Genomic DNA, 27,249 nt, shown 5'->3' with positions numbered 1-27,249 from the left:
TCATTAATCCCAGGAGCGCCATTACCAGACAACAAAGAGGTGAAAAAGTGGAGAACATTGTGCTGCATTCACAGGACGCTTACAGTAAACAGACACCTGTCAACATTCTAGGAAAAGGTAATACAGAAGGTGAGTGGGCTGGAATAAAAAAAAAGGAAATTATGTAACATATTAGAGGGGTGTAAAAGAGTTTATACTTAGAAATAAAAAAAAAATCCAAAACAAGAAAAACTTTTCAAAAGTAAAAATGTAGCAAATTTTGCACACGCATAAAAGCTGGTAGAGAGATAAGACAAATAGGCGCATAAGGAATATGGAGATCTGAAACATGAGAAAAGAAAATATTGGTATCAGAGATTAATCAGAAGACCAGATAGTAGTGTTTTTATGGAATGCTGTGACAGCAGTACAGAGGAGTACTCAGGGACAAGCTTTATTACAGCATGAGCTTTAATACATATTGATTGAAAAGCATAATACAGGAAGGAATATGGGTTTGTAGTTACTTATGAAATCTGCTAAACATTTTTATTATATATATACTGCTGGACTAAAAGTAAGTGAAGATGTTGCTTTTAGCATTTATTCAGATATCTTCTAGCCCTAAGGAGCAAAATAATAGTAGGAATCGCTCTGGAACATATGGAAGACATGTTTAATTTTTTAAGCTTAATGAGAAATAATTTTGTGTGCAGTTTCCCCTTAGCCTAATGTGGACAGGTTAAAGTATGACTGGTAATTTCATATAGTTGAGCTTTGTACCATTCTGCAAATTAAAAATTCATATTATATTTAAATTATTATTAGCCTTGGATCTGTTTAGGTTCAGTGCCGCCTACAATTCCTGCTGCTACCATTTGCAAAAAAAAGAGTAAATAATGGAAATAGATGGAAACTGTGGAGAAAGCAGAACAACCTGTTAAATTGCACATTGTGGTTTTTGTTGTGTAGTTTTATTTATCTCCTTGCGTGATTTAATATTATACTACTGACTGGCTAGAAAATGTTTTCATATATAATATACATCTAAAGTTCTCAACTAGTGGCTCTAAAATGTAAGCTCTTGGCTAATTTACTGTTAAAATATTTGAAAAAAGTGTTGTTTTTTTATATTTGACAAAAGTTGACAAAAGTTTTGGACACCTGATTCATACTATCATTGTGTATAGGAGCACCTGTTGTGGAATGTGTTAGTATTCCCTGTCTAAGATCATTGCATTCAAAACACTGATCAATTATTTAGAACAAAAAGGCCAGCAAGGATCAATATCAACGAGAGAGTGTCAAGCATGACCCAAGGTGAATGGCTGCCAAAACATAGTAAAAATGGAAAGAAGAAAAAATGGAAGAAACAGCTTTATGTATTAGGTGTGGGTGAGACAAGTAGAATTAAAATGGTAAAGAAAAAAAAACAGCGATAAGACGTTAGGCAGAATCAAGAACATTATAAGATAGTGATGGAGAGAACAAACAGAAAGGGTGTGATAGAAAGGTTAAATTGGTGTAAGGCACAAGATCGAGATAAAAAGGGTAACAAGACAAAGAGAAAATAAGAGAGAGTAAAAGATTTGTTATGCCTTGGGTGTTGATGAAACGTTGGGTCTTAAAGCGGCTGAAAGTATAACTGTTGCTGTCACCCATAACTACCCACAGACTGGTCTTTTCAGTTTGCTTTTTTTAAAAGTAATGTTACAGTGTTTTTCTTCAGAATGCATTTCCTGTAATATAGCAAAATTTGGCCAGATCATCAGTAAAAATATATTCATAGCACTATTTATTTGTCTGAACAATTATTCAGTGCTGATGAATTTAAAAATATTCCTGTAAAATATAGTATTATAAAGACTTATTTGCCATTTATGGCAAGTTTAAGGGGGTTATTTATTAATAGTTTAAAATTATAGCAATTATACCTTAAGGACAAATCAATATTTCCCTCTTAGAGGTGTGCCATGGCGAAATCTATAGGTAAAGGTTTATTTGCTTTTTTAGCTTCAGTTTTTTCCTGTCTTGGTTAGAAAAATTCTACTACAAAGTAGCAATGCATACACATAAACCCAAGAACTAAAGTGAAATATATTGCAGATTACCAGTCTCTGGATGTGCCGGCTGCAGTAATTTACTTTTCTCAGCCTTTTTTCCTTTATTTTCACAAATAATCTGGCTAGAAACATATTTCCTTCTCTATGGTAACCATGCCTATTTACTGTACTGTATAAATGAAGAAGAGGTTTCAAAGCCATAAAAAAGAAGTGTGATAAAACTACAAAATACCTTTTAGTCTACAGATGTGCACTGAGAGGGATGATAACATTGCTACCTGATGTCAGTGCACAGTGTACAGAGCGAAGGACTGCATTGGCAGGATCAACAAATTTTTTGTGCATTAATGGACCAAACACAACAAAAAAATTTAAATAGCATATTACAAAAATAACAAAAAGAACAAATTAATTATGAGAATTTGCATGCAACTTTAATTAATTTCAACAGCGATCACTGAAGGAGCTTTATGTGTTTGGGTCCAAAATGATTCTTTGCAGAATAGGTGAGTGCACAAGTATTTGTATTCATATTTCTTTTTTTCACTTCACAGGACACTGATACCAAAATGTACAGCCAGAAACGCTACGACAGCCCACCAGATTACAGCCCACCCACATACATTCATCAAAAAAGCCATGGCCCTGGATCCTATGGTTATCACATTCAGTCTGCCCATCCTGATTCATTTTACCAAGAGGACATCCCCCCACAGCATTTTTATAAGTGGAACTCACCGCCAGGCATTGTTCGAATTCTGCAAGGCATTGTCATATTTTTGTGCTTGGCTATTTTTGCTTGTGTGGCCTCAACACTGGCCTGGGAATATAACTATGGATTAATGGGTGGCTTAGGTGGATATGGCTATGGTGGATATGGCTATGGTGGCTATGGTGGCTATGGCGGCTATGGCGGCTATGGTTATGGCTACGGTATGACTAATCCTCAAGCAGCAAGTGGCTTCATGATGGCTATGTCTGTGTTCACTTTTATAGCTGAATTGGGGCTTTTTATAGCAAGTGTAACTAAGTCTGGTGGAACTCGGTCACGTAAGTTCTTTATGATTATATTGGTGCTGAGTGCAGTTTTGGCAACCCTGGATGTTATTGCCTCCATTGTGTACATCGTTGGAGTAAATCCAAGATCTCAAATGAGTGGTGGCATGTATTACAGTCAGATGATGGCAATGTGCAACCAATTCTACACACCTGTGGCTTCTGGAGCAGGCATTATGAATCAGTATCTGTACCACTACTGTATGGTGGATCCACAGGAGGTGAGCCTATGTTATTTTCTTTAAAAATAAATTTAAAAATAGTATTTTTTTCTATAAATTCATACCACCATATAAACAACTACAATAATTTCTATGTGATTTTGTTTCTAGGCTATCGCAATAGTATGTGGATTTATTGTAGCCATTCTGCTCTGTGTTATATCCTTCTTCGCGCAGAAGACAAGAAGTAAGATATGGCGTTATGGAGAACCTAATATTTACTGGGAGAAACCGTATGAGCCCTATCAAGAGGGTCCTAATGTGGAGGAATGGGTAAGAGCTTAATAATAATAACTGATACAAATCTCAGTTCTCAGCAGTGCCAGATCTACATCTCAGAAGCCATTAGGCCCTAAACTCTGCCCATGAACACATCCCAAAACCCCCTATTTTACTTAACACGGACAACTATTTGCGGGAGGTTTTCAAACTGTAAAAAAAGAATAACAAGCAGATGTATCAAAAAAAGGCAGATTCCTCAGTAAGAGTTACCCCAAATAAAGGCAGATTGCCCAGTAATAGGCAGATTTTAGTTATTAGTAGAATTGACAAGCTGTATGTAGTGGGCAGATAAGTGGCAGATACATCTTGAACATTAGTTAGTGCACCCCCTTCCACACCTTTCACTTTGGCTGCGTACATACGTGCAATAATTGTCGTTGGAAACGAACGATTCACGAAAGATTGTTCAATAATTGTTAACAAAAAAAGTGCACAACGACGCAGGCGAACAAGGAAGCTAGCTGGAAACGAACGACCGTTCTGGCAGATTTTAATTGGGCGACGATTGTTCGTAATGTGTGTACAGTCATTCTGTGATCGTGGATTGTTCTGTGATATACGTTCTCCTGTTCATGTCACTCCCTGCATCATTTGAATGATCGTTCAAATGAACGTTCCTAGTGTGTACATTATAGGTGGATTATATTTAAATGATCGTATAGTTACAGCATGTACAGAATTGTGCAGAATATGATTGTTCAAAATAATCAGGAGTATTCGTGGATGGTTTGTTTTCAAACGATAATTATTGCACATGTGTACCTAGCCTAATGGTCCTTTCTATTCCACTGCCATAGTTAGAGCTCCATACGTTAACTGTAATCATTGTGTTTAGTGAACAGAGCCACCTATCTACTCTGAAATACTGCTAACTCTTTAATTAGTACTCTTTCTCAGCGTAAACTTCTAAATCCTAACTTAATTACCACCAGAACATTATCCACTTAATATTAAATGTTTCTCTGTCTTCATTTCCCTGCCCACTTCACAGTTGTCCCTACATTGATGACAAGAGTTTTCTACACTGCCCAACACACCCAAAGCCCTTATCTGGTGTGAAAATTAAGAAGGCAATTTCTCCACTCATTATGAAAAAGGCCTGCGCTCTGTCAAAATACCCTACTCATCCAAGTTATAGCTAGGCAGTTAGTTGGAGTCTTAGTGTTAGCTGATTGGTTTTGAGAAAATTAGCTTATGCTTATGGTTAAGTACTAGGCATGAGGTTTAGGTTGGGTACCAGGAAAAACAGATAGGTATCAAAAATAGGAAAGTAACGTTTTAGTTATCAGGATGGAAGGAGTCAAGGTTTGGCACTTGGAAGGATGGTTAGGCTTTGGCACCAGGCAGAAAAGGGTTAGGGTTTGCCAGCAGGATAGAGTTTTAGCATCAGATATATGACTTTGACAGGGCAGATCATTTGATTAGAACATTGGCGTCAAGTCATCTGCAGCTCCCATCTATTCCCTGTGGGTCATTGAAACTACTGCCACTAGATGCATGGCTACCATGTCTATTGCCAAAACTGGTTCTCATTGATCTGTAAAAAAGTAATTTATTTTAGTTGATGATATTTAAAATAATCATGCAGGTTGATAAATGCTAAATTTAGATCTACATTTAGTTTTGGGTAAGGGTGTGTAGCCTGCAAACCCTGATAACATATAAAATTTAGTACAGAGAACGCAGATGTGCTTGGGGACACATCAAATATGGCTGCTGGAAGCCACTGCCATTACAATTCAATGTTCCCACTTCCAATATGGCAACTAGGGTGGGCTTTAAAAACAAAAACCCAAGGGGTATTTTGGTTTCATATCAGAGATGTAGACACACTATAATGATTTATTGGACCTCTCTCTTTCTCTAAATTACTTTCTGGAATATGTCACTTGTTGTTAAAATATTAGTAACTTTTTTTTTTATGTTTCTTTAGAGTGAAAAAATATATGCCATTAAAAAATCAGTTATTACAAAATAACTACCACATTAGTCAAATAATAGTTAAATACCTATTTAAACCTAAAGGGGTCTATTCATAAAGCAGTGAATTAGACATTCACTAAAACATCCCCTGGTGGAGAATTTTCGAGGTCTATGGGTTTAATAGCAGTAATTGATTTTCCACCAGGGAATGCTTCTGTGAAAGTCAGATTTACCGCTTTAAAAATAGACCTCAATGAATGATTTAGTAATAGTAATATTAAAATACATATACATATTAAAATACATAAACTGAAAGCATTAAAGAGCAATAAATTTGTTAGGTAAAGTAATAACTCACAGTTAAATTATCTAAAAATAGAGAGCCGTCTCTTAAGTAAAGATGTTCATACTGATGGAAATCTATGTGTGTACATCAGGTCACCTATATCTAGATTATTATTATCATGCTTTTTCACCACTAATAATACATCGTTTTATCCAAACATCTTTAATATGTGAACATACTGTATACTATATAACATATTTATTTTACATATAATATATCACAATTAATAGTCATACAAGTTTTTTTACTTTCACACTTGCTTCCTCTTATCATATTTTATTTTTTATTTCAATAAAATTTGATAGAGGTTTGACACAAATCATAACAGCGATGAACAGTGATGAAACACTAAAAAATGAAAGATGGTACAGGTGTTAAGCAAGTCAACTATGAAACTTCAATCATGTGTTTCTTTCACAACCCTGATTGTATTTTTAAAGGTTTACCATTTTATTATGGAGAATCATTAATGTCGTTGGAATTTGCCCAGTGCATCCATTGCTGAGTGTTGTGTCTTTGTCTACAAAGACAGAAGCTGGGGAGTGAGATTAAATAAGAAAACAGATGTTACATAGTTACATAGTAGGTTAGGTTGAAAAAAGAAATAAGTCCATCAAGTTCAACCACTAGGGAAATATGCCATACGCCAATCCATTGGTACCATGCCAGTTACATAGTTAGCCAGCACATTAGCTGCATGGATTTTGCACGTTTTCTCCGTGTCTGCGTGGGTTTCCTCCGGGTACTCCGGTTTCCTCCCACATCCTAAAAACATGCAGTGAGGGTAATTGGCTTCTCCCTAAAAATTGACCTTAGACATTAATGACATATGACTATAGTAGGTTTGCTTCAACAGGGAAAAAAAATTCCTTCCTGATTCCATGAGGCAATTCCATGAGGCAATCGGATGTTCCCTGGATCAACTGTCACTGTTATTTTTACTTTAAAGCCTTAATACCCAGTTATATTCTGTGATTCTAGAAAAACATCCAGCTTTTTCTTAAAGCAATTTATAATAGTTGCTGAAACTACTTCCTGAGGGAGCCGATTCCACATTTTCACAGACCTTACAGTGAAGAATCCCTTCCTTATCCAGGGCTTAAACTTCTTTTCCTCCAAAGAGTGCCCTCCTGTTCTTTGTAATGGTCTCAAAGTGAATAATGGGGAAGAGAGTTCTCTATATGGACCATTTATATATTTATACAGGGTGATCACATCCCCCTTAAATGTCTCTTCTCAAGGGATAATAGATTCAGTTCAGCTAATCTCTCCTCATAGCTGAGCCCCTCCATTCCTTTTATTAGTTTAGTTGCCCTTCTCTGCACTCTCTCCAATTCCACAATGTCCTTTTTGTGAAATGGTGCCCAAAACTGGACTGCATATTCCAGATGTGGTCTGACCAATGCTTTGTACAGGGGCAGGATTATGTCTCCATCTCTGTAGTCTATTCCTCTTTTAATACAAGAAAATACTTTACTAGTTTTAGATATTGCAGCTTGGCATTGTATGCTGTTATTAAGTCTATGATCTACCAGAACCCCCAGTTCCTTTTCCATTCTATTTATGACTCCCCCAAATGTATTCCCCCTGGACAGTATGCATGCATGTTGTTAGCCCCCAAGTGCATAACTTTACATTTATCTATAATAAATGTCATTTGCCACTTGGCTGCCCAATCAAACAGTACATCCAGATGTGGTTTTATTTTGACAAATATGTCCCTTAGTCCAGGGGTCCCCAACTGGGCCGTGAGAGCATGGAAACCAGCGGTGGTCTGTGGCTCTGGCTGGTGCACCCCCCAGTGGAGTCAGAAGAAGGATGGAGGGAGGGGGGGAGGCACATGTCTTCATCACAGGCTCAGGACAGTGAGCAGGTTGGGTCTCTGCCCTTCCCCTTTGAGTGACACATGGCTCCCTGTGCATGCCCGAACTGGAGTCTGTAGATTGGTACTGGTCCGCGAACTCAAAAAGATTGGGGACCACTGCCTTAGTCCATTCAAAACAAAAACATAAAATAAAAGAATATTGTAAGGCCCGGATCTATGTCAGTATTCCCCAGACACCAATCCCCCAATCTATGCCGCAGTCTTTTCCTATAGCAGCCCCTGCTCAGCCTCGGGAGACTGATTGTGTCTCCCAGAACTGGGTTGCCCCCAGGACTTGGTGCACAAAGGATGGTGTCTGGAGATAGGCCGGCAGCTGACCTGGCGCCCACTAAATGCAGAGTACAGAGCCACACATGCAGAGTAAGGAGACAAAAATCCAAAAAACTAGCCAAGGTCAAAAACACAGGAAATCAGTCCATCCAGCGCAGTACAAGGGGTGGGGCAAAAACAGAGCCGGGGTCACAAGCAAAGGTCGGTCCAGGCAGAATTCAAATGAGTAATCAGCAAAGAAGTGTAGGTCAGCAACAGGAAATTCATAAAAACACTCCAACACAGGTCAGCCCAGCAAACGCTATAACAGGCACCTCAGACTAAGAGCAGAGAGGATATATAGCCCCAGCAGCCAATGACAGCCTGAGATTAACAGGAACTACTCAGCTAATCAGCTGCACACAACTCAATTCACTTCAGCTGTGCAGCCTGAGTACAGAGAATGCTGAGGGAGACCTCAGCCACAGGGATGCTGCAACCCCAGTGCTACTGTGAGCGCAGCCGCCGGAGGAATAGGCTGCACGCCCCCTCCTGTGGTGAGGTATCGCCTAGGTACTTACACCTGGAGGGCGCCTCCAAATAAATATAAGTAGCTTTACTTATGACTTTCATTTTTATATAAGACAATTGGAATATTTTTAATAAATATGTACTTTTTATTTTTTTGTAAGTAAAAAAGTAAGTCATTATAGGTGGTTACAATTAGTGTTTAAGGTAAGGTTCTTGTATATTGAAGTCCAAATGACTCACTTCATTGGACTGCTGAGCCTATCAGCACTTTCACACAAGAGTGAATTGCCCTATATGAACAAGATCTCCAGTGACTGATGTGCAAAACAAAAAAACTGGCTGTAGCTTCATATTTAGTATAGCAAGCACGATACAAATAAAATGACAGACTATGAAACCAAGAAAGCATGGTTTAGCAAGTGTTGATGCTGGATTTACAAGCTGACAACCCCTGTGTACATCTCATAGTAACATCTTGACAAATTAAGATATAAAGTAATGCTATAAAAAGATATAAAAAATATCGCTATTTGCAAACCATAACCTTATTCAGTAAAGTTGAAAAAATAATATCAATATACTATAAGAAGTAATTTATTAAAATAGATATAAAAACATGATGACTTGTCATTTTCTGATAAAATACTCTGAATTTTCATAAATGTCAATTAGGAGAATATGATGAAGTTTTCTTTAGTTCTGTGAGTTTTAGCAGGGAGATGTGCTTTAAATGTCCTAATATACCTTCACCACTGGCTAGCAAGTTAATCTTTTGGTCTTAGTGGCTTGTGGGAACATGGCACATACCCTCTAGCAAATGTAATAGTATTGCTATCCTGTTTATCCTCTTCCCCTGACCTAAATAACCTAGCTTCCCAGTGCAAGGCCCAGGGAAGAGGTTGGGGGAACTTGAACCAGCACCAGAAATCGCTGTGATACTCTTATTTGGTGCCCTGCGTCCTGACTCTTTTGCAGCCTGTGTTTCTCTGCAATGTGCGGCTCCCCAATAAGTTGCTTTTAGGCAGCAATATTTTCTATACACAGGAATGAGTAGTATACCCTAAAAAAGCACTACTCCGTAAGCAACAAAAAGTTAGCTAGCATTGCCACCAGAAAAGTAAGTGATTGGATGTATGTTTGGATGTTTGTAGTACAATGCGTATATGTGTGCGTGTATGTATATATAACTATGTACAAAATGAATCATGGGGGCTGTTGTCTGCTTGATCTTTACACTTGGTTCCATACATACAGCGAACCCCTGCAGCTTGTGCATTAAATACTACTGACCCCTGCACTCTGTGCATTTTGCACTCTTCACCCAGAGCAGAATAGGCTCAGGTTTTATGTATGTTTAATCTACCCACACTGGAATTTGGCCAAACCCTACATTTGCTGTGGCACATTACACTGTAATTGACACATCCAGACTTTACAACCCTATGGACTTCAACGATGCGATCTCCTTACACCTTGGGGCATAGACCTATAGAAAACAATTGGGTCTGTAATGTACAAATGTGACAAGGTTGGTGCTGCGTGTAAACAAACAGCAGAACTGTCCCAAACAGTGTCCCAAACTAGGCAATATTTTACATATGTAGGGATGAGGTGGTTTAGTTTAGGTTTGGGGACGGCACTTTGAAAGTCATCCCTTATGGGGGAGCAGCATAAAGGGAGGGGATATGCACTAAAGGAGAGTGCTGGAGGCTTAAAAGGGGAACATTATGCGGGTGGTTTAAGGAAGGGAAGAGCAAACCAGGAAGATGTTGAAGCTAGATAAGGAAGTAATATTGCTGAACCGATTGCTGGAGACAGAGATAAGGCATAGTACAAAATTTTAAGACATTTACCTATAGATCTTATATATGGAAAGAGTGTATAGACATTTTCTTTCTACCCATAGCAATCTTTCAGCTTTCAATTTTGTCAGTGCAAAATTGAACTAACTAGGTGTTATAGGTAGCCAGAAACATTTTTGTTAAAACAATCTTAATAGATAAACCTACATGTTTATATTATGTCATCCATCTAAAACTTTTTTTTATGGAACATACAATTTCATTAGCATCTCACATAACATTACCTAATTAAAATCGGTCTAGAAACTTCATAGCAATTTTGAAACATATCTTAATTAAATGTTAGGATAATTAGTGGTATCCACGGGGTACTAGTGGTTGCTAAGGGCTTATGAACTTTGCACAGCAGTCTTGTTCGCAGTACTTTTCCTACTGAATTAGCTTAACAGGCCTTTTTTACAACTTCTAAGTTTATGTCATTGTGTTATCGTTATTCTATTTTTTCACTTTTCCTTCTAGTTTTACACAAGTATGTTATTAACATTAGAAATTAGCTGCTTGGATTAAGGCGTGTAACACAATGTCATGTGTGTTGAGCTCTGAGTAACTGCCTCGCTTTCCAAGTGCATATTTACTCAAGGATATGAGCAGTTTCTGTCTAGTGACTCATTAACACTTTTCCTAATATGAGCCAGGGCAACAAATTAATCTCACACTTCATTATCAGGGTGGGTAAAATAACCTTTTTTTGTTACAGACCATATAGGTAACAGTACTCTTTTCCTCTAATGCTTGTTTGTGTAACATTGTGACTAATTGAATCTATTTATTTATTTATCAAAATGTAACAAATTCAACTCATTTTAACCAGGTCCAAAAAGTGCGATTTCTAATCTGTTCTTGTGCCCCCATGGTATTTCTTACAGTTTCAGAATTGTCCTTATCCAAAATTTCTTTGCTTTTTTATTATGTTAAGGACAAAAAAAGTAAGTAGTATTATTTTTAGCCAAAACAAAATATATATATTGTAAATGTATTTATCATATTTACCACTTTTACTAATGCATAGTACATTGCCTTTAATGTGATTTACTATTCAGCTTGATTGACTAAATAAGGTAGAGGGAGAGACATGCCATACTCTCTGTTTTGGCCATATGGATTTTCAGTTAGAAAGAGACAGTCAAAGAAATGCATATAATGTAAGATTTTACACAAAAAATAAAAAGCAAAATATTATCTAATTAAGGTTTAAACCAGCCTTTCTTAACTTATTTTACCCTGAGGAACCCCTGAAATTTTTTTCAGCTCCCAGGGAAGCCCTGCTTCAACTAATTTATTAGGGGTCAGTGGGAAAAAATCCTGTTAAATAGGTGACCAGTGGAAAAAATGTTCCTTTACATAGCTAGAATACCAACTTTGTAGAGAACTAAAAACATCAAGTCATGCACCACCAAGCAGTGGTATCCCCAGAATTAGGCAGGCATTATCAAATAGGAGGTCAATCAGCCACAATTCGATGAACCCCTAACAAGCTCTAAAGAATCCCTGGGGTTCCACAAAACCCTGGTTGAGAATGGGTAGTCCAAACACAGTACAATAGCTCTCCTTATCCAAGGGGGTAGTTCATTTTAAATAATACGTATGAAGTATGACTATAATGGCATTTGTCTATGCCTTTGGAATAACATTTGGTAATAATTTGACATACTGAACTTGAATTCGGAGGAGATTATTATTAGAGTTATGTCTCCACATTTTCCGGGTCCTTTTTAAAATTTCATTGGAAATGTATATAGACTGTGTACCTAAATCTATTTATCTAAAGTAGTGTATCAATATGATATAAAAAACAAGACCTTATGTACTGCCTGTTCACCTATACTACTAATCTTTTTAAGATAACAAAGGTGTTATGATTGCTTATTAAGGTGCAACTAGTGATATCAATCAATAGACTGTTTGTTCCTCCTAAGCTTAGTATTACATTTACTTTGATCAAAGTTTCACTGCAAATAGATTCTACAAACCTATTGCATTAATCACATAGATTTAGTAATAAAAGTGTTTTATTCTAAAACAATAAAGTAAAAATATGTCAATGAAAAGAAATATTGCTCCATGTTTTCACCTGCTGCTGAAAATATTAGGAAAAACAGTCATTTTATCACATGATCTTTATTAAAGAGCATTATCAGAGGGGTCAATGATCTAATTCAGCAAAGATCATGTAATTGAGAGTCTGGGTTTTTGTGAGCTGCACTGGGAGCTATATTTTTTTTCAGGAAAGATAATATATAATATAATATATAGATAAATATTTGTAATTTGTTTTTCCAGTCTAGCATGACTGGTAACAAATCATTGACTTAGGTCTATTTTTTATTTACATTATAATGGTATAATAGTAATAAGGTTAATCAGACAAAACATCCTTTTGTCCCCCTAGAGACAACAAGGCCGGTACATGAGTCAGAAAAACCTGACCTGTGCATTTAAATAGCTTAGTTCTTCTTGTTTCCAGAATACCAGATTACCATCACCAAGAAAATTTTCAGATGTGGGTATCCTAAACTGTAAAATTCTCATTTTAAACTTCTGGTGCCTACACCTTCTCCTAGTTATAGTTTTAGGGTCAAACCTAAAACTTAGTTAAAAATGGAGTTAAAATGGCATTAAAAATCCAGTGTCAATAACATAAAATCTCTTTGACACTCTTTGAGGTAACAGCATTAATCTCTGTAGGTCTTGGTTGTTTCACAACTTAAACCAGCTAGTACAAAATAGATATTCAAGACTTAAAAAAAAATTTGTAAGAAAAACAACCAGTATTCTCAACTAAAAGGACAATCATATTGTTCACAGAAAAAATAAAACCGGGGGGTAGATTGGGGAAAATGTAACTGGCCCAAGAGACTTATTTCAGCAATAGTTTCAATATTGAACACACAAACTATCTAAATACCTTTTACCATAGGTTTAACTAGGGAAGATATGGTCATATTAGATAAGGAAAATTGGAACCAGGGTTCCCATATTTTATTAAACTTATCAGAAGGATCCGTTAGTAAAAATTTCTCATTAATAAATGTGTTGTCGACCCGCAGTAACACCTCATGGTATGGTACCAGTTGTTTTTTCCAGTGTTTAGCTATAGTTTGCTTTGCGCTAATAGTATGAAGGAACATCAGTTAAACTAGATAGTTGTTAAGGTGGAAGGTTTAAAATGAAGCAATACTAGCCAGGGATCTCTGGTGAGAGTTTATCGGAATTCTGTACTTAGGAGTTTGAATACTCTTCCCCAAAATCGAATTATAAATGGACACGTCCACCAAACATGCAGTTCTGTGCCTAGTTCACCATACCCCCTAAAACAAAGACCAGATTGGTGCAGAGAAAAATGTTTCAGCCTGGCTGAGGCCATGTACCATCTCAACATTACTTTAAATAGTGATTCCACTGTGGTAACATTCAGTGAAGTCATTACTTTAGCTCACATATTGAACCATTCTGTATCCGTTTTGTTACCCTTCAAATCTTTCTCCCATTGCACCTTGTATGAGTGTGTAACTTTGTTCAGTTTAGTTGAATGCAGTTTTGGAACACCTGCAATGTAGCTAATGCTAAATTCTATTAGTCCCTGCCTTTCCTTTACATCCATTAGCTGAGTAGAAAGGCAGGGGTGGGGGACTGATGCCTGGGTAACATCTCACTCCTCATACTTTACTACACTTTACCTAGAAAGGACATTTCAGTCTCCCCTTCCTTGCCCATACCTTCTTTGCAAGTAGCTGTTTCTGGTTTTGGGTTCCTGTACCAAAGGCTTTTTCTAATGGTGGGATGGCATTCCTGGATCTCACTGAACAGCAGCCAGCCACCTTTAGTTTAGCATTCTCAAGCTAAATAGGTGATCATCAAAAATTATTACAAATATAAAGTAGGCATCCTCTGTATCCTAAAAAGGCTGACATCTCTTTGAGGAAGATCAATGTCACTGGGCAAAATGTTGAAGCATATCCAGCCATTTCAATTGACAATTAAAAGCTAGATGTTGCCCACCTGAATTCCATTCTTACCTCCACCTAGATAAACAATTCCCACATGTATCAGGAATTCTGCTACAAAACTTGATCATCTCATTACATGTCTGGGTGAACTACAAGCTCACAATGGCAGATAATGGCGGTGTGCAGTGATTACATTATTAGCACATTTTTATTTTAGCTCAGGGAGGAAAAACTGAGAGGTTGGCCATATTCATGGCCTTATTCCAATGGACATCCTCTATGGTGAGCTGACAGAAAATATATTGGCAATCCTCATCCATACTTATGGGATGTCTGTAAACAGCATATAAAGCCACAGGGTTTGACATAAATTTTTAGGAGGAGCCCTAAAGCAACACCTTAAGGCTGAAAAGAAAAGACTCCAAATTACAAAAGAAAAAAATGCTGCGACTAGATCTGAGATATGAACACAATCATTATGACCTTTGCAGCAAAGACTGACTCTCTCACATTGGCCTTATCAGCCACAAGAGACTCTGCTCTAAAATGTACAGAATATCCAAAGTCATCATCAGCTGAGGGGAGGCCTGTATACAGCTTTAGGCCAATGATATAGTTCCTGTGTTATAGGACAGTGGTCCCCAACCTTTTGGACGTCACAGACCACTAAATTTACAGACTCCGGACCATGCATGCACGGGGAGCCGTGTGTTACTCAAAATGGAAGAAACTTCCCCCAGACTGACGTCATGATGCAAGATCCTGCCTACTCTCCCATGGCATCATGACGTGTGAGATACAACCCGCCCACCGCGCCCTGAGCCTGCGATGCATATGAAAGACATGGCCTGCAACTCTAGCCAGTGCACCACCTAAGCTTCACCGCTGGGGTGTGCACCGGTCAGAGCCTCGGACTACCAAAATTTTCTCATGGGCCACAGGTAGGGGATCACTGTTATAGGATATATTACTGTTTACTTTCTGTACTGTAACATAAATTTGGCTTTTGATACAGTTCTGTGACATATTTTTAAATTCTGGTATACAATCCAATAGTAACCCTTTCCCTGGCAGAATTAATACAATACTATTTACATAAAAGGGTTTGTACATTTGACTTATTTGTTTCTATGTGGCTTTGGACATTTCCCTTTTCTCCTTAAATATGGTTTTCAAGCTCTAGCACTAGGCTTGGTCTATGATATTTTAAATGTTACTGAAATGTGCAGTTTGATATTGTATAGCTACGATTAATTATAGATTAACTTATCAAATCTGGAGCAACATAAAATAGTAAACATGGCAAAATAATACTAGTCATGAGCCTAGTTAAAATATTCATTAATTTTCATTCACCACAAAGATCAGACAGTACTAATATTACGATTTTATTTAAAATAAAGTCTACTCTTTATGTTCTTAACCCAACAATTAACTGCCTACTTGCATGGACAGTATCCTGCTAAATCTACTAATTCAAGATACCATACTAAATAATGATAGGTTATATGAGCTGTAAGCCAAGAGCATTTAATGTCCCTGCCTTGGAACATAGAGATGTGGACAAAATATTGATACCCTTTAATTAAAATTTAATGGAAAAACCTTCAACTGTCTCTGGAAAAACTTTAAATAACACCTATTGTTTTTCTATAATTACCAAAACTCAGACTTTGCTGTAGAGTTTTGATTTAACATAATAATTTCAATAATTTGCAAATAAACAAAAATGTTTGGATCCTTAACCTAGTATTTTGCTGCTCAGCCTTTAGAGACAATCCAAATAAGTAGGGAAAACAAAGAAGGCTTTTTGAAAGGCACATAACATGCATTCAGTATTTAGGCTAAATACAAAGTAGATAATACAGTAATTGCGATGAGTTAGTGAGGTACAGAATCAAGTTAGAACAGTATACTTGAACAAGCCTATTGCATCCTCAAATAGGAAAGTGGTTTGCAGGGGGTTAAATAATTGATAGAGAGGAGGAATTAAGCTGCGTACACACTTGCAATTTTTGTCGTTGGAAAGGATCTTTCACGATCCTTTCCAACGACAAGGGGCTGCAAGATGCATGAACGATGCTGTACATACAGCACCGTTCATGCTCTATGGAGAGGGGAGGGGGAGAGCGACGGAGCGGCACCCTGCTGCGCGCTCTCCCCTTCCCTTTCATTAGGATCAGCTGTCATCCATCATCCGTGGATCCGGCAGGTCGGTCGTCCGGACGATGGATGACACCGACTGTACACACGGAAGATTTTCGCCCGATAATTGGCCGATGCCGATTATCGGGCGATAAAAATCTGCCGTGTGTACATAGCTTTAAATGAATGTAAATAGATCAAAAATATTAGGAAACTGCCAATCAAAAATTGACTGATCAAACATTACTTACTGGGGGTAGAATTAGGCAAGCAGACGACCTAGTAGCAACCAACCAAGCAAAGGGGTTGGTGCTGCTGACAGGACGTTCTTATAAGCGTGTAGTAAAAAAAATAATAAGAAACCATGCATGCCTTAAAAAAATTGTGCATGCGTGGTGACTATATTGAAGTCGCGGTTGTTGAGTTACTTCCGACCAACTCCCGTGAGACATTGAGCCTGATTTAATAAAGCTCTCCAAGGCTGGAGAGGATACACTTTCATCAGTTACGCTGGGCAATCCAGCACACATGGAATAGTTTTCTTCAAAGTTATTTGCTAACAAATGTTTTGAATCCTGGACTGGATCCATTCCAGGGCTGCTGGATCACCCAGGTTCACTGATAAAAGTGTATTCTCTCCAGCTTTAGAGAGCTTTAGCCAATAAGGCCCAATAAAACAAGTGATACCTATAGCTCTTATTGAAACTTCTGCATCTGACAAATTCATTTTTTTGACTACTCTACCTTAGCAAACTGCTTTTGCAGTGTTTGAATTTTAAAAGATGACTTCTCTAGACTGCAGGTTCTATCCATGTATGTTTGATAGGATTCAAATCAGGGTTCATAGAAAGCTACTTTAGAAAAAAAAGTCCAATATTTTGTTGTTTACCATTTTCGGGTGTTTTTAGTTGTGTGGTTTGGGTCATTATCCTGTTTGAGTCCACATTAATTTTTTCTTTCTGGGGGCATGAAGTTGATGTAACTTGCCAAAAAAGCTCCTATTTTGTCTGTTAAAAAATCTGTCCAAAGGAATATTTCTTTAGGGAGACATAAATCACTTTTTAATGGACTCTATTCCTAAAATAGGGAATCAGACATTCTCTCATGGGAATCTTTCAGGTCCATGTGTTTCAATGGCAGTAATTGTTTGCCACCAGGGGATGTCAGATTCTCAGTTTTCTAAGTAGAGCCCAATGACTTAAGGGGGTCAATAAATTTGTCCCTGCAGAGCGCCTCAGTCCTTTAACAATCAGAATACAGAAATTATTAGTATGTCAATCCAGTGAAACCACTTTCTGGGCCTCGGTACAGGCATAAAAATGTCAAATTGCATAAAAATGTGTAAACATGCACGTGTAACATGTAAAATGCAAATAGTCAAATAGTGTAAAAAAATATTTGTGCATTATACATGGGTGCAGGTGCCCAATCACCGTTCTTTAAGAATGTTAAATTTTTTTGCTTGTATTCTTTAGATCTATCAGTTGAACTATCAAGCAAGTTTTGGTACATTTTAGTAAATAATGTAATATAGTATATTTTTTTCTACATAGCTGAGTACTTCTGGCTATGACACATAAGATTTTTTCCATGAGAACAGCTGTTTCCATTCACAAGGACAGTACTTCAAAGCAGTGTAACACAAATATTCTTTGTATGATTTGTTTTTACATCACTATATCTGATACCAAAGATATGCTCATGTGCAGGCTTACTAGATGTACATATTTTATAAGTAACATATTAAGTACCTGTTGCTAGATGTTCTTGGGCAAACACTGTATTATTTCTAGCTAGTCCCAAAGCAGGAATTTTTTTTAGCTTTTATTGCGCGAATGTAATGCTGTTTTTTAAGTTAACAATATTTAAGTCTTGATTTAAAACAAAATGTAAATTAAGTTCCACTTTCAAAATTCAGTGTCAGGCAGGACTTCATAGCAGAAAGGGAAAGAAAGAAAATGTCCCTTTCTGTCCCTAAATGTTCCAACCTGCCTGATCAAAAATTTCTGAGCTGTGCACAAAGAACATGCCTGGTTGAATTTTAATTTTAAGGTTTAGTTTTGCTTTAAACAGTCTGAACAAGTACATTATCAACATTGAACATATTCAGACAGACAGTATCTAGGAGAAAACTTATGTAAGGAACTGAAACTTGTTACCTACAGAACAGATAGAGGTGAATTTATTTTTTTATTTTGAAACCACTGATGGATTCAAAGGAGAGAAAGGGTCACATATGGCCCACAGAAAACTAGTTTGTGATACTATCCCCATGTCTGCATTGATATTTTATTTCCTTGTATCCATCTTGATTAAAATAGTGGGAAAAACCGATTCACAGCATACGAATAATGTTACAATTCAGCTGAAGTTTACCACAGTTGAGCAGTTTATAAATTATTTGGATTTCATTTTACAAAAAAAAAAAAAGCTAGAGAAAGAAGAGTTCAGAATCCAAAAAACAATCTAGAGAAAAAAAACTACAAGTGCCTTTTCTTTATAAGACACATTTTTAATTTTATTTATACTAAAATATATATAGATATATTTATATATTTATATAGATATAAAAATATATAATTTTTAAGAAACTCAGCTTCATCTTAAAAGTCAATTCCAACCTTTTAAGGCTTTATACATGATCATTTTCTATGTTTTATACTTTTATTTCTTTAGGTAAAAGGTGTTCCAGATGGTCCTCCAGATGAAACTGCAACTATGATCTATTCTGAAAAGTCAGAGAATCCTATCAAGGCTCTGAGCAATAGTAGTATCTACAAGCCACCACGACATGAAATTGAGGAAAGAGTAAACAGCCCACTAGCCTCCAGCAGGTATGTATCCAATACAATATCTGTATGGGTATACCCAAGAATTATGTTGTTGTCAATATTAGTTTTATGTAAACTTTTTACCTGTACCCTTTTTAGAATGTCATCTTAAATAGATGAAGAAAAATGCAATGAAGTGGTGGTCATAACGCAATGACATAATCCCTCTTCTCCTAAAAAAAAAATAAATTACTTAACTGAGTTTTCATATAGGATTATTCTTGTTTGATTGAAAAGCACAAAATAAAACTGTCCAACTGCAGACACTTTAAACCTGTACCCAGACAATGCATATCAAATATTTTGAACAAGCAGTAAAAAGAACCCATATTTATTTTTGTATCTATAAGGACTGGGGAGCTATTAATTCTCACACACTGAAATTTTAGCTATTTTCTATGACATCTGAATCTTGGAAGGCTACCAGCAGGTGTTTTTAAGCTGTTAGAAACCAACAGACCAACTCCAGTGTCTTTATTGGGGCATATGCCTAAACTAATTTTACTAATTAACTTCAAGGCTTCAATTCAATTGACTATGACCTGACATTACATTTCTAACTACTTTTATACTGTCCTCTTTATCCTAATACAGCCCACCTATATCAGTATCTGAGACCCAGGAGCAGAGCACAAGCAGACCTCCAGTGCGCAGGGGTCGCAGGTGGAGGAGGAATCCTGAACTTGATGAGTCCCAGTATGAAACAGATTATACAACAGCATTTGAATCTGGAGATGACCGAGATGATGAGGAGTGGGACAGGTAAACCCATGAGCAAACTGGAAGTGGATATAAAAAGAGCACAACCTAAACTACATTTAGGGATGTGGTGTGTTGGGATGCTCATTTAAATAATTAAGAAAAGCTTGAATATGCAAAGCAGTATATAAGTATACTGAAATTTTTTTAATATATATTCTGTTGAAATTGTCTTTCTATAGTGTATATCCACCCATCACTTCTGACATTCAGCGTCAGGAGTATAAGCGAGAGTTTGATTCTGACCTCAAAAAGTACAAGAAGATGTGCGCAGAAATGGATGATATCAACACCCAATTGCAACAGCTCAGCAAACAGCTTGATGGACTGACCGAGGGCACTACCCAGTATCAGGTACTATACAAAGTCTGTAGTTAAGCAAGGTTGGCTCAGTGGTTAGCACTCTCAGCTTTGCAGCACTAGGTCCTAAGTTCGAATCCAGGCAAGGACAGTATCTGCAAGAAGTTTGTAGGTTCTCCTGCTGTCTGCATGGGTTTTCTCTGGGTACTCGGTTTTCCTCCTACATATAAAAAACATGCAGTTAGGTTAATTGGCTTTCCCTCTAATATTAATATTAAACAGGATTTATTAAATAGGGACAGCAAATGACAGACAGTTACAAACAGTGACACAGGAGGAGAAGAGGACCCTGCCTCCAAGAGCTTACAATCTAAGAGATGAAAATTGGCATTAGCTGTGTTAATGATATATGACTATGGAAGGGACATTAGATTGTGAGCCCCTTTGAGGGACAGTTAGTGATATGACTAATATGTCTGTGCTATATAAATACTGGCTAATAATAAGTTAATTGATTTTTTTCATTGTACTCCCAGAATTGTACAACATAAGTAAAGAATAAAATGTAGTTAGGTTGTCCTAACACTGCATTAAGGAAACTGGTCCCAAACTGCTACATACAGGAGTTGAAGAGTGTACCATGAAACACACATTCAGCATCAGTACTACAGTGCAAACCAATAAACAACAAGGCAGATATTTCTGAATTAGCATTTGCTGTTATATTTATAGATATGAATACATTTCATTTCAGAAATCTGTGTATGATTACTAATCTAACCTCTTGGTATCTTATTTCCCAACTTTAATTTGTGTCTGTGATTGCAGGGGGTGGCAGAAGAATACAACAGACTAAAAGATCTTAAAAGAGTAAGTGTCTAATCCATATGTAAATTAAACTTACATAATATTTCTGTTTTTAAAGGGATCATATATTCATGTAAAACACACACAATTAGCATATAATGGAGGCAGTCATTTGTTGAATTCTAGGTTTCTTGCACTGATATGTAGCATGTAGGCATACTGTAAATGAGAGCAGTCATGCAGGAGTTTTGCTTTATGCGTTCCTCTAAAAGGAACAATGAACTAGACTTGTCATGTTGAAGTTTAGCTGCTTATTCAGGCAACTTCAGCTCTTCAGACTTTTAGAAAGAAAGAAAATTCTTGGATAAGCAGCAATACTGATGTTCAGGTGAATATGACTTACGACAACTAGGTTTAAAATGGCCAGGAATAAAAAAAAAAAAACTTTTTAGATTCTTTAACTTAAACGTTGCTTTGTTCTCCAACAGTAGATGTAGTGATCATATACATTTATTTCTTTAACAGTATGAAAATGCAAGGGAGATACATGTTTATTGTGTTGGTGGATGTCAGGCACCCAGGTCTTGGAGGCATTTCCTAGCATAAGTAGATACTAGGTCACTGCAAGACCTCCACTGGGTCCTGCTCCATACTGGGCCCCCAAACCTTGATACATACTGCTCAAAGCTCAGATACTGAAGTTCCAGTAATCTGCAAATAGCAGAAGCAGAACAATGCCACACAAGTGTCTTGTGCTGGAGCTACGAAATAAAGCATTTAGATTTACCACTGAACCACCAAATAAAAAAAAATAAACTATTACATGCATGGCAACCTCCCTGAAAATAGTATGACAAATATTTTATGTTCATAGACTATTAGGCTGCCTACTGGATAATCAATTTATTACCTATGACCACTGAGCAGCCTGGAGAACCAAGAGTCTACAGAACAACAATTTGGATTATTTCTTACCAATTAAATTGATTACATATTTTTATACACAAGTAAGGCTTTTGCAGATAAAAATCTACCTAAAGTAGGTACCTTAAAATGAATGGTCTGGAAAGAGTCCTTTCTCTTATTTAAATTTAGAAACATTCAGTTGCTATTAATCTTTTTGATTCTCTATGAAACTGGTCTGTTAATAATTTCCTATACTTTATCTAGACTCCTGATTACCAAACAAAGAAGAGTGAAACTAAACAGCTCCGGAACAAACTGTTTCACATCAAGAGAATGGTTAATGCTTATGACAAAGGAAGAAGTTGATCAGAGCACTACAGCAATACCAAGGACAACCACACGAGGGCAAACAATACCACTGGATTAAATTGTCATTTTCAAAGAATATATTTTTTGGTGATCAATATACATTTTGATATTATATTTTTGATCTGATATAAATAGCAGTTTTTTGTTTACAGCCATATGGACTACCCAATGACTGCCCAATAGTGGCTCATTGTAGCTTTTAGTAGAATATGTTGCTGAAGAATGTGACTGCTGTATGTTGTGTGTGAATATTACCTCTTTACTTTCTTTTTTTAAAACATTTGTAAATGCTTAAAATATTTAGTTTTGCTTTTATCAGCTTTTTCACTTGCATTTTAGGTAAATATTGTAAAAGAATAACACAGCAGAAAAAGACCAGAAAACAAAGAGGAGTGGATCTATGCTTTATTATTGGAGGGTATAGTTGATATTAAAAGCATAGTAATCAGAAAAAGGCAAAAGTAATGAAGGATAAAAAAAAATTGCTACCATAGGGACCAAAGTCTTTTCAATAATTAGCAAATGTCAGTAGTAATCAAGATCAAGCTTACATTTGCACAATAAAGCTGATTTTACTTTTCACAGCAGAAATAGAATATGTCTAAATCCATCATTTGTTACATCATCACATAGCTGTATGAATATGTTATTCAGCACACTGCAAATCTGTCCATTTCTTTCTAAATGTATGCAGCAGCTTGTATGTTGAATGCCATCCAATACTGGTTGTTGGCATTCTAAGCAGAATCCAGATTATCACTGAGCATTTCAATGATCTGCACATTTACCTATTAATTGCTGATAATATATTATTTACTGTCTTTATATCATACAATTAGAGGAAGAAATGTAGATGTATCTCTAAAGCTGGTATTTGAATTCTCCAGTGTTACTGCCATTGTCAGAAAAGTAACGGAGGAGGTTGGCTTTTACCAGCAAAAAACCTTTATTTTCAACACCAGCCATTTTGTACAGTTCTTTTAACTGCTGTAGCAACGAACACATCAAACAACACGAACTAAGCCAATTTGTTCTATTTCTGGGCATTAGAAATGTTTACCTGGTAGTCAAGTTTGACAGCCATGGCTTTAGTAACCAGTATGATTTTTCTGGTTTCCGACTCATTTAATATCTAATGAACAAATTTAATAAGCAGTATGTGCATGTTGAACTGACCAACTAAACCAAAATTAATTTTAACCATATATTTTAAACTAGATATGGGGTCTCCAAAAAAGTCCAAACAATAGGAGCCTCACCCCCACCTAAGTGTGTAATAGATGTTAATAAAGGTGGGTACAGAAAGCACTTCTACTGACTCCCAGTGATCTTAGAGCAGGGTGGACAGCAGACTGGCTTTGTTGTATACTGGCAGAAAACCCAGGGTTAGAGATTAAAAAATGAATAAAGGTTGTGTGTTGTTGGAAACTATGAATACGTATAGTTCTTACATTTTTGTAAATATTATAGAATATATATTTTTAGATGTTGTTAACATATGGTTTGACATTTAGTTGCTTCCATATTTGGTGCTGAGATATATATATATATATATATATATATATATATATATATATATATATACACACACACAGTTAGGTTCATAAATTTTTGGACGGAGACAACTTTTTTCAAATTTTAGTTCTGTACATTACAATTAATTTTAAATAAAACAACTCAAATGCAGTTGAGCCGCAGACTTTCAGCTTTAATTCAGTGGGTTGAACAAAAAGATTGCATAAAATGTGAGGAACTAAAGCCTTTTTTTAATCATCATTTCATTTCAGGGGCTCAAAAGTAACTGGACAAATTAAAAAGCTGAAAATAAAATGTTAATTCCTAATACTTGGATGAAAACCCTTTGCTGGCAATGACAGCCTGTAGTCTTGAACTCATGGACATCACCAGATGCTGGGTTTCCTCCTTTTTAATGCTCTGCCATTTGTTTGTGGGCCTTTCTGTCCGAAGTTTAGTCTTCAACAAGTGAAATGCATGCTCAATTGGGTTCAGATCAGGTGACTGACGTGGCCATTCAAGAATATTCCACTCCTTTGCTTTATGTTTTACATATGATGTGCTATGCTTTGGATCATGAGCTGCTCCACGCCTTCTCCATACTTTTTTCTTGCCATCATTTTGGTAAAGGTTGATCTTGGTATCATCTGTCCAAACAATGTTTTTCCAGAACTGTGTTGGCTTTTTTAGATGTTTTTGAGCAAAGTCCAATCTATCCTTTCTATTCTTGAGGCTTATGAGTGGCTTGCACCTTGCAGTGCACCCTCTGTATTTACTTTCATGCAGTCTTCTCTTTATGTTAGACTTGGATATCGATACGCCTACTTCCTGGAGAGTATTGGTCACTTGGTTGGCTGTTGTGAAGGGGTTTCTCTTCCCCATGGAAATGATTCTGCGATCATCCACCACTGTTGTCTTCTGTGGACGTCCAGGTCTTTTGGCGTTGCTCACCAGTGCTTTGTTTCTTTGTCATGATGTACCAAACTGTAGAACCTAATATTGTAGCAATTTCTCAGATGGGTTTTTTCTGTTTTTGCAGCTTAAAGATGGCTTGTTTCACCTACATGGAGAGCTCCTTTGACCGCATGTTGTCTTTTCACAGCAAAATCTTCCACATACAAGCACCCCCCCAAATCAACTCCAGGCCTTTTATCCCCTTAATTCATCATGACATAACAAAGGAATTGCCCACACCAGCCCATGAAATAACCTTTGAGTGAATTTTCCAATTACTTTTGAGCCCCTGAAATGAAGTGATTGTGTAAAAAAGGCTTTAGTTCCTCACATTTTTATGCAATCTTTTTGTTCAACCCACTAAATTAAAGCTGAAAGTCTGCAGTTTAATTGCATCTGAGTTGTTTTGTTTAAAATTAATTGTGGTAATGTACAGAACCAAAATTAGAAAAAAGTTGTCTCTGTCCAAATATTTATAAACCTAACGTATGTATATATATATATATGACCAAATAAAATCAAGGGGTAGGGTCTAAAAGATTTTATATTGTAAATACTGATTTAAATAAATAGAAGACATGATTTTGGAATACATTGTCTAGAATAAAATATTTGTTCATGTATTATTTGTGTGGTTCATTAAAGAGTTCAAAAACCAAACAGAGGCAATGGTACTTAACATATGCAGCCTAGGACAGCCTAATAAATGTGACAAAGTGACATTTTTGCATTGGGGACATATTCTTCCTCAAATGTTTTAGGACAAAACAATGTTTAGGTTATTTAATAATGGTTTAAAGTAAAGAATGGTGGGAAAGTTATCTCTACATGGAGGATAGATAAAATAAACCGTGAAATGAAAATGCACCACAATGTTAAAAAAAACTGATGAAAATCTGCATTAATCAGTATATATATATACACACAGGGCTTAAAATCACAATTGAATCTCCAAAAGGGCATTTTGAGGACCTCTCATAGTGGGATAATCTGTTGATGTGATGTCAAGATTCAGTCACAATTGTAGATCCCAGACAGGTCAGTTTGTGGAACTGGCACCTTGCTTCCCAGTACAAATCTGTAAACTGGGATTGGATGCTTCCAACAATGCTTAAGGTAGTTTAATTTTAGTGAAAGCCTGTGTTAGGTATTAGTTTTAAAGTCAGTTTACCTCATTTTTAGTGTGAGATTTTAGGCCATATGTTGATATGAGGGTGGGTTTTAAAAGGTTGGCAATATTTAATCCACAGTAGATAGTTGATTCATAGGCATGAATAGAAATTGAAGTGCACATTTGTGGAAGAACACGATCTTGGCCATAAGATTATTGAAGATAAGGGAAAGATCTGCAAGGACCATAGACAGTTAAGGGTATCACTTTGAGAGTAGAATCTTTTAAGGGATGACTTTACTTCCCAGTTACCCTTTAAGAGTTTGATGTTAGAATTAGAGATCAATTTGAGTGCCTAGATAATCACAAAGGGTTAGATAGTTCAAATCCCAGCTCCAGCCAGGACTCTTTTTTATCTTTGTAGCTTTGAATTGAGTTGGGAACAATTAGAGTCTTTGTTGGGTTATAAGTACTGTGTCCCCTGACTTCCTAACCAGTCTGACACCCATCACATGACAGGAAGGGAATATCATCACAATCAGCAGAGTTTCTAACCCTTCCCCATCTTTGTTATATAGTTTTTTCTGAACAGGCAGAAAAGAAGGGGAAATATCCTAAAGACAGCATAGACAGGGATACAATCTAGTGAGTGTTAAGTATGTGTTTTATTTTAGAGAAACCTGGGGGAAAAGTTTCACTTCTCAAGCATCAAAAGCCTGGGTATAAAACTACTATCGTTGCCTCATCTTGGTAAAACTGAAATGTCACCTTTGCATAGGCCTATGTGTCCTGTTCACAGATTTTGGCTGGTATGAAAATTTGTGCCCTCAGTATTTTTTGAATACATTCGCCAGTGATCATCTAGAGTGCCCATTTACACAAAATAAGCATAAAATTAGGATTAAATATTTAAATTATAGATTAAATATTTTTGTATTTCTTTCATACATACTTGGATGTAATACTGTCACTGCGGTACGGGCAATTATATGCATTGCAAATACTTTTAAACTTTATTTAATTATATTTAATAACATCCAATAGGACTTATAACATCTCCTGTGAGTTTTTTCAGGTTGGTTGTTACATAAATTAGAAAGATTTGTTGACGGATTACTGGATATTGCATGTATATAGTTCAGGAGACACTGTCACAATGTCCATGCAAGGACCCCTGGTACTCACCTTGCATGCACTCCCTAGCTTCC

At 36.5% G+C, this 27,249-nt stretch overlaps 1 protein-coding gene across 2 annotated transcripts; it reads left to right on the top strand.

Moving 5' to 3' along the window:
* Positions 1 to 24,131, top strand: LOC140326257 (occludin-like). 2 transcript variants are annotated; one of them, XM_072404689.1, is made up of 8 exons: positions 1 to 129; positions 2,597 to 3,319; positions 3,431 to 3,592; positions 19,166 to 19,323; positions 19,915 to 20,082; positions 20,262 to 20,433; positions 21,208 to 21,249; positions 22,357 to 24,130. In XM_072404689.1, the coding sequence occupies exons 2-8, from the start codon at positions 2,612 to 2,614 to the stop codon at positions 22,456 to 22,458; spliced, it is 1,512 nt and encodes a 503-aa protein (XP_072260790.1). In that variant the 5' UTR covers positions 1 to 129; positions 2,597 to 2,611; the 3' UTR covers positions 22,459 to 24,130. The 2 variants fall into 2 exon arrangements, with proteins under 2 accessions (XP_072260790.1, XP_072260791.1); XM_072404690.1 differs by having other exon boundaries at positions 21 to 117; positions 22,357 to 24,131.
* Positions 24,132 to 27,249: the final 3,118 nt, after the last annotated feature.

The sequence above is a fragment of the Pyxicephalus adspersus genome, chromosome 3 (assembly GCF_032062135.1).
Source record: "Pyxicephalus adspersus chromosome 3, UCB_Pads_2.0, whole genome shotgun sequence".
NCBI classification, from domain to species: Eukaryota; Metazoa; Chordata; class Amphibia; order Anura; family Pyxicephalidae; genus Pyxicephalus; species Pyxicephalus adspersus.
Note: the sequence above shows the minus strand (reverse complement) of the source record. Positions and strands in the feature narration are given on the sequence as shown.

Excerpts from the sequence above, each read along its gene's own strand:
- LOC140326257 (XM_072404690.1), top strand. The coding sequence starts at position 2,612 with ATGTACAGCCAGAAACGCTACGACAGCCCACCAGATTACAGCCCACCC. Across the intron at positions 3,320-3,430 it reads GTATGGTGGATCCACAGGAG|GCTATCGCAATAGTATGTGG; the intron begins GTGAGCCTATGT and ends TTTTGTTTCTAG. Across the intron at positions 20,083-20,261 it reads GATGATGAGGAGTGGGACAG|TGTATATCCACCCATCACTT; the intron begins GTAAACCCATGA and ends GTCTTTCTATAG.